This window comes from Dama dama, chromosome 7 (genome assembly GCF_033118175.1).
Source record: "Dama dama isolate Ldn47 chromosome 7, ASM3311817v1, whole genome shotgun sequence".
Lineage (NCBI taxonomy): Eukaryota > Metazoa > Chordata > Mammalia > Artiodactyla > Cervidae > Dama > Dama dama.
This window is the reverse complement of record NC_083687.1, coordinates 13,631,684-13,647,485: the sequence shown is the minus strand read 5'-3', so window position 1 is coordinate 13,647,485 and position 15,802 is coordinate 13,631,684. Positions and strand designations below refer to the sequence as shown.

At 42.9% G+C, this 15,802-nt stretch overlaps 2 protein-coding genes across 2 annotated transcripts; both read left to right on the top strand.

Annotated features, from left to right (window-relative positions):
- The first annotated feature begins 7,651 nt into the window (after positions 1–7,651).
- Positions 7,652–8,227, top strand: TMEM217 (transmembrane protein 217). Its single transcript, XM_061146067.1, has one exon. The coding sequence runs from the start codon at positions 7,652–7,654 to the stop codon at positions 8,225–8,227; it is 576 nt and encodes a 191-aa protein (XP_061002050.1).
- A 4,467-nt stretch (positions 8,228–12,694) lies between these two features.
- TMEM217B (transmembrane protein 217B) lies at positions 12,695–13,249 on the top strand. The gene has a single exon (XM_061147779.1). It carries the CDS (start codon positions 12,695–12,697, stop codon positions 13,247–13,249), a length of 555 nt encoding a protein of 184 aa, XP_061003762.1.
- The last annotated feature ends 2,553 nt before the right edge of the window (positions 13,250–15,802 follow it).

Genomic DNA, 15,802 nt, shown 5'->3' with positions numbered 1-15,802 from the left:
AGGTTAAAGGTTCCCCAATCCATGATTGGGGAACTAAGATCCCACAAGCCGCGTGGCAGAGCCAAAAAAAAAAACAAAATTATGACAAATATGTTCTAAACCAGGGATGTACATTTACTTTTGGTGGGAGCGTGAATTTGTAATAAGCATTTGGTGTTTTGCTTATAACTAGTATTTTTATAATTATACATATGTAGCTCTGGGACTTCCCTTCCTATACGGAGTGTGCAGGTTTGAGCCCTGATCAGAGAGCTAAGATCCCAGTGCCTCATGCCAAAAAACCAAAACCTAAAACAGAAGCATTATTGTAACAAATTCAATAAAGACTTTTTAAAAAAATGGTCCACAGGGACTTCCTGGTGATCCTTGCTGTTCTGGGGACTCAGGTTCAGTCCCTGGTCGGGGAGCTGGGATCCCACATGCTTCAGAGCAGCTGAGCCTGAACACCACAACTGTTGAGGCCGTGTGTCTCAAAGAAGGACCTTGAAAGACTCAACGAAGATTCCAAATGCCACAGCTAAGATCCAAATGCAGCCAAATAAATAAACAATTTTTTTTTTAATGGTTCACATAAAAAAAAAAAAAAAACCTTTTAATTGACATAGGTGACTTAGGCTCTTCTTTTTCTTTTTTATTTATTTGGCTGCACTGGGTCTTAGTTGCAGCAAGTGGGATCTAGTTCCCCGACCAGGGATGAAACCCGGGCCCCCTGCATTGGGAGCACGGAGTCTTAGCCACTGGACTGCCAGGGAAGTCCACTTTATAATGTGCTCATTGCCATTGTTATTTCCCTGCCTCAACCCAATAATGCCAGAGATCCAGCTGAAGGGAGCTGGTAGCAACATCCTCTGTTGGAATCACAAGTCAAATTGTGAAAAGAATGAAAAATATTGAGGGAATTCCTTGGCTGCCCAGTGGTTAGGATTCTGCGCTTTCATTGCTAAGGATAAACGTTCAATCCTTGATTGGGGAACTAAGAACTAAGATTCCCCAACTAAGAACTAAAGTTCTTACCATAATTGTGTAAGTCTAAGATATTATCAAATGAAAGATGCATTAATATTTCAAATATCACTGAGAGAAAAATACTGTTAATTAAATTATGCCTTCATGCTTTCTTGCCATTTTGTATTTTTATTTTCTACTTATCAAAATGATTTTAGACTTATTTATCTTTTATTTATTTTGGCTGCACCAAAGACCTGCATGAAAGGTCTTAGTTCCCTGACCAGGGATCAAACCCATGCCCCCTATAATGGGAACGCAGAGTCTTAACTACTGGACTGCCAGGGAAGATAGTTTTAGATTTATTTAGGTGTAGATTTTTTGGTATTTTTTTTGTTTATTTATTTAATTTTGACTGCACTGGGTCTTTGATGCTTTGCAAGGGCTTTCTCCAGTTTTGGCGAGTGGGGTCTACTCTTCATTGTCATGCACAGGTTTCTCAATGCAACCGTTTCTCTTGATGCAGAGCTCGAGGGCGTGGGCTTCAGTATCTGTGGCTCACAGGCTCTAGAATTTGGCCTCAGTAGTTGTGGAGCATGGCCTTAATTGCTCCGTGGCATGTGAAACTTCCTGGGCCAGGGATTGAACCCATTTCCCCTGGGTTGGCAGGTAGATTCTTATCCACTGAGCCACCAGGGAAGTCCCTAGACAGAGATTTTTAAAATCACATATTGATATTTATAAAAATATTCAACTTTAGAAGTAAGTAATCAATAAAATACAAAAAGATGCTCTCTCAGTGTTGACATCCTTAGCATATTTGCTTTTGTCCCTATGCCTGTTGCCTCATGGTAACAAAATAGCTGCTGAGGTTCTAGGCATCATACCACATTCAAGCTAAAAAGAATGAAAATGTAGAGATAGTGTTACCTCAAAACTGAGTTTGCTTCTTGGTGGGTGCCAATAGACACAACCAAGCCAAAGATTGGGAGAAGGAAGGATTTATTATTACTGGCAGCAAATAAGAACACGGGATCTTTTCCAAAGCAATATCTCCCTGAACAGCGAATTGGGGAAGTTTTAAGCTCGGGGTATATGCATATTCATGAGAGGGCTTGAGCAGAGGAGAATTCAGCATAGAACTGGGGCCAAGGTTGACAGAGTCCAAGCTTTAGTTGACCTAAAGTAGACTTCTGTTAGCAAAGAAGAGGAAATGGGTATTGGGAAGGAAGCTGAAGATATTTTCTGCAACACAACTTAATAAATAGTAGTTTTACATGCATAATAAATAGTAGTTACCCCTTGGCATAAAGCAAAAATGACAATAGCAAAAACTCTTATATAGTACAATGCTTACCATGTTCCAAACACTGTCCTGAATATTTTAAATATATTAACTCGTTTAAGCCTCACAGCAACCTTAGAAGGTAAATACTGTTATTATCCTTGTTTTATTTTAGTGTTTTTTTTATCATACTTCATATGCTCACGGTTAGACTTATCATAATCTTTGGTGCATGACATAGCCCTAACTGATCTATGCATAACTCCTTTATTTACTTTAAAAATATTAGTTCTTTTTAATAAAGTAACATTTACCCTCAAATCCTCTACCCAAAGTAAAATTAGGATCTTGACAGTAAATCAGATCTGACTATATAATCTCCCCAGCCCATTTCACTTCCTCCCCTGACCCAAGGTGATGGTCGTTTAGAATCCTAAGTTCATCATTCCTTTATTTTCCTTATATAGTTTTGTAGTTTTATTGCATCTATATATACAGTCCAAAAATTGTGTATGTGTGTGTATAACATACTTATAGTTGCTTTTATTTATTTATTTATTTTTCTATAGTTGCTTTTAATTGTATATCTTCTTTTGGTACTTTTTCACTTGCTATTACATTACTAAGATTCATTCCAATTGTTCTGTGTTGCTACAGTAATTCATTTTGATGACTGCTTAACATTCCATCGTGTGAATATGTAACAGTTTATTCATCTTCAAACCATTTTTTACTGAAGTACCTATTATGTTCTTAGTGATTTTTTTTTTCTTTTCTGGTTATCAACTGCACTAATTCTATCATATCCAGGATTACTAAAGGCCTCATGTAATTTGAGCAGTTTTCTTCATCATTTTTAATCGCTGCATGAGATCTTGCAAGACTCGCGATGATGCTTTGCAAATTATTTGCTTTGTGTCATCAGCTATTTACATTGGGCTCTCAGATAGAGGCTGAACAATAAAGACTTGATTTGATGGGTTTGGGGCACACACAGAACCCTTAGTTGCAGCCTAGAGGAATGTTGCGGTGATAGGGGAAAATGGGGAACATGAGTTCATTGGTGAGTATTTCCTTGTTATGATCACTTTTCCTTCCCTGGTCAGCCTGGCAAATGTGGAAGTTTGGATTTTGACCACTGAGATAACAAGAATCCCCTGCACCTCAGAAAATTCCCTAACACTCCTGACACAAAAGGTAGACTCCATTTCTCCTCCCTCTGAAAATGGCCCAGCCTTGGTGATTCACAAGAATAAAGTGCAGCTTTGTTTACAATAGCCAAGACATGGAAACAACCTAAATGGCCATCAACAATTGACTAACTAAGGAAAATGTGATATATATATATGTATATATATATGATATATACATATATATAATATATATCATGGAATACTATTCAGCCATAAAAAAGAATGAAATGATGTCATTTGCAACTACATGAATAGACCTAGAGATTATCATACTAAGCAAAATAAGTCAGACAGAGAAAGATAATACCACATGATATCACTTATGTGTGGAATCTAAAATATGACACAAATGACCCTAGCTACAAAACAGAAACAGACTCACGAACATAGAGGACAGATTTGTGGTTGCCAAGGAGGAGAGTTGGATTGAGAGTTTGGGATGAGCAGATATAAACTATTCTATATAGGATGGATAAACAAGGTCCTACTGTATAGCACAGGGAACTCTATTCAATATCCTGTAATAAACCAAAATGGAAAAGAATATGAAAGAGAATATACACACACATACATAACTGAATCACTTTGCTGTACATCAGAAACTAACAACATTGTAAATTAACTATACTTCAAAAAAAGAGAAAAGAACAGAGTACAGTAGAAGCAACTTCCAAAGCCAAGTTTAAACAAGGTGCTACAGCTTCCCCTAGTTCACCCTTCTGGGGACATTCACTCTGGACAAGCCAGTCAGCAAGAGGTGAAGAAACCCAAATGAATCCACACAGAGAGACCACATGAAAAGTCCTATAATGGAGAGGGACTGAGACCCCCAACTGACAGCTGGCAGCAGTCACCAGACATGTGCGTGAATGAGTCTTCAAGGAGAGGTCCCCCAAATTCATGAGTGGTGACAAGATCTCCCGGATGTGTCCCATCCAAATTCCTCATCATGCACAGTGTTAAGCTAACCTCCAGAGACCCCCAGGCACAGAATCCACATGCATAATAAATAGTTGTCTTATTTGTCTTATGCTACTAAGTTTTGGAGTAATTTGTTATGTTGTTGTTGTTTGGTTGCTAAGTCATGTCAGAAGACTTTGGCGACCCATGGACTGTCGCGCACCAGGCTCCTCTGCCCATGGTATTTCCCAGGATATGATACTAGAGTGGGTTGCCATTTCCTTCTCCATGGGATCTTCCCAGTCCCAGGGTCCAACCCTCATCTCCTGCATTGGCAGGCGGGTTCTTGACTGCTGAGCCACCAGGGCAGCCCATACTTTGTTATAATAACTAGTAAAATTACAGAAAGAGAAAAAAGTAACGAGTACACCCAAATTTAAAGATGTGGGGACTTCCCTTGGTGATCCAGCAGTTGAGACTCTGAGCTCCCACTGCAGGGGGCATGAGTTCAATCCCTGGTTAGGGGACTAGGGAACTAGGATCCTACAGGCTGTGTGACACAGCCAAAAAAAAAAACAAAATTGTGGAGGGAATTCCCTGGTGGTCCAATGATTAGGACTGCATGCTTCTATTGCAGGGGGTACAGGTTCCATCCCTGTAGCTGGGGAACTAAGATCCCACAAGTTGTGCAGCAAGTCCAAAAAAAAAAAAAAAAGATGTGGAAGCCGAGGCCTGGCAAGGATAAGTACACAGTAAATGGAGAAGCTAAGCAGAAATAATATTCTTGCCTGGGAAATCCCATAGACAGAGAAGCCTGGCAGGCTACAGTCCATGGAGTCAAGAAAGAGTCAGACAGAACTTGGCGACTAAACACCAGCTTATACTTTAAAATGGTTAAGGTGATGAGTTTTATGTTATGTGTATTTTACCACAGATAAAAATAAAATTTAAAAACTTATATAATTCCAGAAAGTGTCATAACCATGCTTGTTTCATAATGTGGTTTTTTTTTTGTAGTTCTGTTGTTTCTGCTGGTTCTCCCAGTGCCTTCCTTGTTCCTTATATGCTCAGTTATTTTTCACCATGTACTAATCATTGTCCCTGAAGAATTTCTAAGGGAGTTCTTTAAGGACCAGCACAAAAATGTATCCCTCCAGAGGGGATGTGAGCTTGTTTCTCCCAGGCACTTAGAGATACTTCCAGTTTAGGGACTACTTTGTTTTTTATTTTATTTTTGGCTGCACTGGGTCTTCGTTGCTGTGAACAGGCTTTCTCTAGTTGTGGCGAGAGGGGCCTTCTCATTGCAATGACTTCTCTTGTTGCAGAGCACAGGCTCTAGGACACACAGGCTTCGGTCCTTGAGCTTCATAGGGCCCTGGCTCAGGACGTGTGGTGCAGGGCTGAGTTGCCCTGCCGCATGTGGGATCTTACCAGACCAGGGATTGAAACTGTATGCCCTGCATTGGCAGGCAAATTCTTAACCACTGGGCCACCAGTGAAGTCCTAGGACTACTTTAAACTAGATTTATTACTTAAACGTTTTTATTTAAATACTTCATGGAATTTGGGCTACAAATCTGTAAAAAGTTAGTTACAGTGATAGTGTCTCAAGGAGAGTTTTCTCCTGAAATGTTCAGTTAGTACTAAGTTAACTTTCCTTGGAGTCTGCTGGGAGAAGATGGGGGCAAGTTTACTTCTGATTCCCCTTTACTGTAATCATAACCCTTTGGGGCCACGACTAATACAGGGAAGGCCTTCTAATAGACACCCCACCTTGGTGGACACTGAGCTTTAATTTCATTCCACGTTATGCTGCAGAGTTCTCAAAAGGAAATTCAAGTTTGCCCAGATTGGCAAAGGGGCTTCCCAAGTGGCACTAGTGGTAAAGAACCTGCCTGCCAATGCAGGAGACTTAGATGTGGGTTTGACGCATGGGTCGGGAAGATCCCTGGAGGAGGGCATGACAACCCACTCCAGTATTCTTGCCTGGAGAATTCCATGGACAGAGAAGCCTGGGATCACAAAGAGTCGGACACCGCTGAAGTGACTAAGCACGCACACACAGATTGGCAAATATCCTCAGAGCAAATTTGACTTTCATGCTTGCTTACCTGTGCCAGTTCCTGAAGTCCTATAGTCTTTTGTCTCCTACTTCCTGTCTTGTCAGCGGTTCTGTGCTTTCAAGAATATTTAAAAACTATTTTATCCAGCAGTTTTTAGTTTTGTTTTTTTTTTTTTTAATCAGCAAGTTGGCTCCACTAACCTTAGCAATCAGAAGTCCCTCTACTTTATCTTTTCTTTCTTTTTATTGATTTCTGTTCTTTTCTTTGTTTTCTTCCGCCTATCTTTTTTTATTCTTATCATTGGTTGGATTTTTTTTCCCCTAACTCCCTGAGTTGAATGCTTAGCTCATTATTGTCTTTTCTTTTTCCATGATAAGGCTATTCTATTTTAAGGTTTTAAATTTCCCTTAAAGTACACCTGTCATTGTATTCCTCAAGTTTTGATACATAGTGGAGGAGTGATTACTCAAAACCTGATGTTTTCATCCACTCACCCAGCAAGGCCATTGTGCTGCTACCCCGACTTTCCTCCTGAGAGGCCTGCACTGAAGGTCTGGACAATGTGGCCAATTTTCCCCATCAGGGGGCAGCAGTGATAACCCAGGGCAAAACTGGAAGAGACAAAGAGCACAATTTAACTTCTTTATTCAGTATTTTAGGCTTCCCTGGTGGCTCAGATGGTAAAGAGTCTGCCTGCAGTGAGGGAGCCCCAGGTTCGATCCCGGGATCGGGAAGATCCCCTGGAGAAGGAAAAGGCAACCCACTCCAGTATTCTTGTCTGGAAAAATCCCATGGATGGAGGAGCCTGGTCGGCTACAGTCCATGGGGTTGCAAAGAGTTGGACATGACTGATTCTTTCTTTCTTATTCAGTATTTTCCAATACTGGCTACAGATGAAAATCACTAGGAAGTTTTTAAAAATGCTGATATCTGGGTCATACCCAGAGAATGTTCTAGCTGGTGTGGGGTGGGACTGTCAGTGATTACAACGTGAAGCCGGGGTTGAGAACCACTCCTCCAATTAATCTGCTCACTGCCACCAGCCTGGGACTGCCTCCTCCTTCCTCCCCACTCAAACTCCCAAACAGTTTTAAACAGCCTGCTGTCTTCTCCAAGCTGTTACTGCCTGGTGTCCATATTTCTCTCTGTTGTTTCTCCAGGTGAATTGGGGGAAGGGGGCAGAAGCCCTGGGTAATTTCCCACATTGGCAGGAATCAGAATTATCCCGGCCCCCGCTATTGTCTGTCTTCACGGGAGGTCTCAGCATGAAACAGCAGCACTGGTGTGGCTTGACCGCCAGAATGGGCTCCCTGTTGTCAGGGGTCTTCACCATCACTGCTGTGGACTTGTACCTCATCTTTGAACAGAAGTACTTAAGGAGAAACAATTGCACTGAGCATGCGTCACAGATCAAGAGCACAAGTATCCTGATAAAACTGTTCATCATCTGCTGGAGCCTGACTATCGTCGTCTTCCTATCTTTCATCACCATCCTCGTCAGCTGCTTGCTGCTCTACTCAGTGTACGCCCACATGTACAGGGGCCTGGTAATCTACATTGTTTGGATCTTTTTCTACGAGACGGTAAACATTGTGGTACAATGCCTTACCAATGACGACTCTTCCGTTGGAGAGGTCAGAGTCATGCGCTGGTTTGGTCTGGTGTCCCGTATATGCATGCACTGTTTCTGGATGTTCTTTGTCGTCACTTACGCCTACATGATCTACAAAAATAAAAACCAGGGCAATATCATCTCCTACAACAGACGTATTTCCAGCAGCAGTGGAGACTTTCGGCGGAAATCCAAAATACTCAACTTTTCCCGCCGCTACAGTGAGTAACATAGCCCTATTCCACGATGGCAGGTTCTCAAGGTAGTTCATTTTCCATCTCATTCACTTTTCAGCAAGTAGAGACTCCACTGCCACTCTTTTGGGGGAGATACTGCCACTCTTTTGGGGGAGATACGGTGAGAAAAGGGATTACCATCACAACTGGAACACCTTGCTCATAGAGGATGTTTAATTAGAAGACATTGTTATTTATCAAGCTCTCCTTGACTTCCTCTTTCCTTTTCTTGTCAGTACCACCTTATTGATCAAAATGAAGAGAGGCAGGGATGAAATGAAGCTGAATTGCAGTCTGGCAATCCTTTGATCTTGCTGTGTCTTCATCAGCCTTCAATCCACAGCTCTCTGACGCAACCCTACAGGCAAACCTGTATTTATATCTCAGATTGTTGTAGCAAAAAATATATTGTTGGGGTCTTGAGGTGGTTTTTTGCTGTTTTTCTCTCCCTGTGTCATCTATACTATATTCCAGATAAGTAAAAGAATAAAAATAGAGCCAAATCATACTTCATTTTCTGTCTTGACCCCTCCATCCTCTCCCCCAATAAACACGGTCAAGGAGCACAAATGCACTTGTGATTAATCAAAAGCTATTTGTTAAACTCTTCTGTCTGTCACTGTGCAGGACACACTGTGTCTATCTCCACTGCAGGAGGATACAAAAAAGTATAAGATATAATTCCTGACCTTGAGGATTTTGCAGTTTAGTGGGAGAGGTTAAATCATGTTTATGTTTATGAATTGATTAGCCAACCACATAAGATGGTACAAGATTACACATTATCACATATCAACAACCTTCACTTTGAGTTCAGGGGTCAAGAAATGTCAGAAGCAGTTTAAGAAGCCAGGATGGAAGATACATGAGGAAACCTCTACTTCAAACATTATAGACATTATGTTAGAGGTTTACTAATAGCTTTCTTGAGGTATAATTGATATACAATATATAGCACAGGCTTCCCTGGTGGCTTAGATGATAAAGAATCCGCCAGCAATGCAGGAGACCTGGGTTCAATCCCTGGTTTAGGAAGATCCCCTGAAGAAGGAAGTGGCAACCCACTCCAGTGTTCTTGCCTGGAGAATCCCCATGGACAGAGGAGCCTGGAGGGCTGCAGTCCATGGGGTCCCAAAGAGTCGGACATGACTGAGCGACTAAACCACAACCACAACAAATGCATGTTTAAAGAATACAATTTAGTAAGTTTTGGCATAGGTATATCCCAGTGAAAACCATCACCATAATTCATACGCATGAACATGTGTATCACCCCCAAAAGTTTCCTCTTTATCCCTATCTCCTGCCACTTCCTGCACTACCATCCCCTACCCTGCCACCACAAAGCACTGATTTGCTGATTTTCTCTATATGTTAGTTTGTATTTTCTAGAACTTTACATTCATTCATGTCATTATGTGTATTGCTAGTTCATTATTTTTTTTAATACTTATTTATTTGGCTGCCCTGAGTCTTGGTTGTGGCATGAGGGATCTTTAATTATGGCATGTGAATTCTTAGATGCTGCATATGGGATCTAATTCCCTGACCAGGGATGAAACCCAGGCCCCCTGCATTGGGAGCTTGGAGCCATAGCCACTGAACCACTGGAGAAGTCCCTATAGCTCTTTCTTTATTGCTAAGTAGTATGCCATGGCAAGAATGTACTACAGTTAATCCATTTGGTCACTGAAGGACATTGAATGGTTTGTAGTCTGGGGCAATTATGAATAAGAATGGTATAAATATTTGTGTATAAAACTTTGTGTGGACTTAAAATTTCATTCATCTGGAGTAGTGCTAGTGGTAAAGAACCCTCTGGCAATGCAGGAGATATTAGAGACAAGGGTTCAATTCCTGGGTCCAAAAGATCCCCTGGAGGAGGGCATGGCAATCCACTCCAGTATTCTTGCCTGGAGAGTCCCATGGACAGAGGAGCCTGGCAGGTTACAGTCCATAGGGTAGCAAAGAGTCAGATATGACTGAAGCAACTTCAGTTCAGTCGCTCAGTTGAGTCCGACTCTTTGCAACCCCATGGACGGCAGCACTCCAGGCCTTCCTGTTCATCACCAATCTTCCAGAGTGTACTCAAACTCGTCCATTGAGTTGGTGATGCCATTCAACCATCTCATCCTCTGTTGTCCCCTTCTCCCACCTTCAATCTTTCCCAGCATCAGGGTCTTTTCAGATGAGTCAGTTCTTCACATCAGGTGGCCAAAGTATTGGAGTTTCAGCTTCAGCATCAGTCCTTCCAAAGAACACTCATGACTGATCTCCTTTAGGATGGACTGGTTGGACCTCCCTGCAGTCCAAGGGACTCTCAAGAGCCTTCTCCAACACCAAAGTTCAAAAGCATCAATTCTTTGATGCTCAGCTTTCTTTACAGTTCAACTCTCACATCCATACATGATCACTGGAAAAACTAAAGCTTTGACTCCGTGGACCTTTGTTGGCAAAGTAATGTCTCTGCTTTTTAATATGCTGTCTAGGTTGGTCATAACTTTTCTTCCAAGGAGCAAGTGTCTTTTAGTTTCATGGCTGCAGTCACCATCTGCAGTGATTTTGGAGCCCCCCAAAATAAAGTCAGTCACTGTTTCCACTGTTTCCCCATCTATTTGCCGTGAAGTGATGGGACCAGCTGCTATGATCTTAGTTTTCTGAATGTTGAGTTTTAAGCCAACTTTTTCACTCTCACTTTCATCAAGAGGCTCTTTAGTTCTTCTTCACTTTCTGCCATAAGGGTGGTGTCATCCGAATATCTGAGGTTATTAATATTTCTCCCAGCAATCTTGATTCCAGCTTGTGCTTCATCCAGCCCAGCGTTTCTCATGATGTACTCTGCATATAAATTAAATAAGCAGGGTGACAGTATACAGCCTTAAAGTTCTCCTTTCCCGATTTGGAACCAGTCTCTTGTTCCATGTCAGTTCTAACTATTGCTTCTTGACCTGCATACAGATTTCTCAGGAGGTAGGTCAAATGGTCTGGAATTCCCGTCTCTTTCAGAATTTCCCACAGTTTGTTGTGATCCACACAGTCAAAGGCTTTGGTGTAGTCAATAAAGCAGAAGTAGATGTTTTTCTGGAACTCTCTTGCTTTTTTGATGACCCCATGGATGTTGGCAATTTGATGTCTGGTTCCTCTGCCTTTTCTAAATCCAGCTTGAACATGTGGAAGTTCATGGTCCACATACTTTTGAAGCCTGGCTTGGAGAATTTTGAGCATTTCTTTGCTAGCGTGTGAGATGAGTGCAATTGTGCAGTAGTTTGAGCATTCTTTGGCATTGCCTTTCTTTTGGATTGGAATGAAAGCTGACCTTTTCCAGTCCTGTGGCCATTGCTGAGTTTTCCAAATTTGCTGGCATATTGAGTGCAGCATTTTCACAGCATCATCTTTTAGCATTTGAAATAGCTCAACTGGAATTCCATCACCTCCACTAGCTTTATTCATAGTGATGCTTCCTAAGGCCCACTTGACTTTGCATTCCAAATGTCTGGCCCTAGGTCAGTAATCACACCATCGTGATAATCTGGGTTGTGAAGATCTTTTTTGTGTAGTTCTGTGTATTCTTGCCACCTCTTCTTAATGTCTTCTGCTTCTGTTAGGTCCACACCATTTCTGTCTATTCTGCCTGTCTTTGCATGAAAAGTTCCCTTGATATCTCTAACTTTCTTGAAGAGATCTCTAGTCTTTCCCATTCTACTGTTTTCTTCTATTTCTTTGCATTGATTGCAGAGGAAGACTTTCTTGTCTCTCCTTGCTATTCTCTGGAACTCTGCATTCAGATGGATATATCTTTCCTTTTCTCCTTTGCCTTTCGCTTCTCTTCTTTTCTCAGCTATTTGTAAGGCCTCCTCAGACAACCATTTTGCCTTTTTGCATTTCTTTTTCTTGGGGATAGTCTTGATCACGGCCTCCTGTACAATGTCATGAACCTCCATCCATAGTTCTTCAGGCACTCTATCAGATCTAATCCCTTGAATCTATTTCTCACTTCCACTGTATAATCGTAAGGGATTTGATTTATGTCATGCCTGAATGGTCTCGTGGTTTTCCCTACTTCCTTCAATTTAAGTCTGGATTTGGCCATAAGGAGTTCACGGTCTGAGCCACAGAGGAGCTTCCTAATTCCCACAAGCCTGACACCAACAGGAGTACCCTCTGTGCCACCTTAAAGCATAGCTGCCACTGAAACCGCAGAGCTACCTGAGAAGTATCCCAGGTCAATAACGCCCCCACTTCCCAAGGATGTGCTCACCTTTAGCTAGCGAGGCCAGAGCCCACGTGCCTCGACTTCCAGCTTGTTGCTTGTTCACCCATCACTATTACTGTTAGCTCTTCCATTTACATCTAGTGGCTTGAGGATTTGCCCCAGGACAGCTCTGCCATCTCATCGGGTATCGCCACAATTTTTTTTTTTTTTCCCCTGCAGCCGATGTTTCTGGTAAAACAAGTATAAAATGAATGACAGGAAGTACTCCATCGTGACAGGCACCTTCTGTTTCCTCAACACTGTCCAGTTCCTCATCTTTGAAGTGAATGAGGTTGCCTTCTTTGGCTATGAAGAGACGTTCAGTGTCTACCAGGAGACCAGGTCTGAGCTGGTCTCTTGGGTTGTGACCCACAAGAAGAACATCAGCGTCGGCCTGTCCACCGTCACCCTTCTGGTCTGCTCCTTGCTCCTCTACTGCATCCACACCAAGAACTACGTGGGCATGCTCTGCTACAGCGTGTGGATTATCATCTATGAGCTGCTCAGCCTCTCCATCATCCTGCTCACCAACAGGGCCATCAAAGAGCAGTTCAAGGAGCTGAGGTACCTGCGCTTGACCTTCCAGATCTCGCGGATGCTGCTACACTTGTTCTGCGTGCCGTTCGTCACCAAGTATGGATACTCCATCTTCAAGGACCCCAGGGCTGTAAGCAAGATTGGCCAACGCAGACGCTCTAGCGTCAGTACCGTTGAGTCGTGGTCACCCGTCAGGATGGGAAGCTTGTACTGCAAGATGAACTGAACCGTGCCAGGAAGAAGGAAGTGAGGGCAACAGCACCCCCCAGCGATGGCTCCCACTTCCCTGCCTGCCTTGGGTTGGTTCTTGCTTACCTTTTCAGGGTTCTTGAGTTTTAAGTGCTTAAGAATGGCCTTTGGGGGTGGGGGTGGGGGAAGGGAGGACTGCGTGGATCAATTATCATACATGTGTGTGTTTGTGACTTGTTTCAGCCTTTAATTGTAGACCGCCTTTGTGTTTATTTAAGCATCTCTTTGGTGTATGCTGTGGTCTCTCTCAGTACCCTGCTCTCTGCACATCCGAAGTTTCTAACTTTTCTCTTATGGATTGCCCCACTGATGCTTAGTTCTGCTGAGTCCTTTATGAGTCCCTTAGTTTCTGCTACTCAAGAGAAAAATCTGTGCTGATGGGACTGTTGGATATCAGTGCTGACAGCTGGTCACATGTGGCTATTGAGCACTTGGGATATGGCTATTAAAATCCAGGAATCAAGTTTAAAACTTTATTCCACTTCAGTTAGTTTCCATTGCAAGAGCCATACGTGGCTGGCTGGTGGCCACCATATCAGAGATTTTCAGTAATCTGCAGCCTCATTGTCCTCCTGACTATTACCGTAGACCCCCTTTCCAGCTTCATGCATCACTCTGCTTTCCTCATGATGTTCAAAAAGCAGTTCCTCATGTTGGTTCATAAAATGGCAAGAAGAATCCCCATTTAAGAAAGTTCCATGATTTCTCAACCAAAGCACTGTTGACATCTTGGCCTGGATAATTCTGTCTCATAGAGGGCTGTCCTGTGCGTCGTAGGATGTCTAGCAGCCTCCCTAGCCTCCATCCACTAGATGCCAGAAGCATCCCCCAGCCTTGGGACAAACAGAAATATCACCAGGCAACCCAGAACATTCTCTGGTGGGGGGGCAAAACTGCCCCCAGTTGACAACAACAGTTTTCAAGAAATGTACCCCAAGCCCACGGAGAGCTTGGGCCACTACTCTAATGGAGAGCATCTTTTACTGGGAGCTCTTTACATTCACCTCCGTGTATAATTTTAACCCTAATGTTCCCATTTTATGACTTGATGAAATTTGAGACTCAGCACTTAACTGATACGATCAAGATCATACAGCATCAAAACTCAGCGTTTGAATCTAGATCTTGTGACTTCTCACGGGAATGTCCTACTCGGTTCCCTGAAGAGCTCTTCAGTTTCCGTCCAGTCGCTCAGTCGTGTCCGACTCTTTGCGACCCCACAGACCGCAGCACACCAGGCCTCCCTCTCCATCACCAACTCCTGGAGTTTACTCAAGCTCATGTCCACTCAGTTGGTGATGCCATCCAACCATCTCATCCTCCGTCGTCCCCTTCTCTTCCTGCCTTCAATCTTTCCCAGCATCAGGGTCTTCTCAGATGAGTCAGTTCTTCACATCAGGTGGCTGAAGTATTGGAGTTTCAGCTTCAGCATCAGTCCTTCCAATGAACACCCAGGACTGATCTCCTTTAGGCTGGACTGGTTGGATCTCCTTGCTGTCCAAGGGACTCTTAAGAGTCTTTTCTAACACCACAGTTCAAAAGCATCAGTTCTTCGGCACTCAGCTTTCTTTATAGTCCAACTCTCACATCCATACATGACTACTGGAAAAACCATAGCTTTGACTAGATGGATCTTTGTTGGCAAAGTAATGTCTCTGCTTTTTAATATGCTGTCTAGGTTGGTCATAACTTTTCTTCCAAGGAGCAAGTGTCTTTTAGTTTCATGGCTGCAGTCACCATCTGCAGTGATTTTGGAGCCCCCCAAAATAAAGTCAGTCACTGTTTCCACTGTTTCCCCCATCTATTTGCCGTGAAGTGATGGGACCAGATGCCATGATCTTAGTTTTCTGAATGTTGAGCTTTAAGCCAACTTCTTCACTCTCCTCTTTCACTTTCATCAAGAGGCTCTTTAGTTCTTCTTTGCTTTCTGCCATAAGGGTGGTGTTATCTGCATATCTGAGGTTATTGATATTTCTCCAGGCAATCTTGATTCCAGCTTGTGCTTCACCCAGCCCAGCGTTTCTCATGATGTACTCTGCATATAAGTTTAATAAGCAGGGTGACAATATACAGCCTTGACGTACTCCTTTCCCTCTTTAGAACCAGTCTGTTGTTCCATGTCCAGTTCTAACTGTTTCTTCTTTCTTGCCAAGCTAAGAAGGGGCTCTCCTTTTAGAATAATTCCTTTTCCTTCCAAAAATGTTGGAAGTGAAGTTGGGGACACTGTTTTGACCACACTCCTCCAAACTGACGGCAGCCCACTTTTACTGAACACAATTTGTGCCTGGTAGTATTTGAACAACTCGCTCAGTTCTTCCCACCACCCTGTGCACAGATTTAGATCCAGGCCAGGTCCCAGAAGGGTTTCCCAGGTGGCACTAGTGGTAAAGAACTCACCTGCCAATGCAGGAGATGCAAGAGATGTGGGTTCGATCCCTGGGTTGGGAAGATCCCCTGGAGGAAGGCACAGCAACCCACTCTAGTATTCTTGCCTGGAGAATTCCTTGAACAGAGAAGCCTCGTGGGCTAC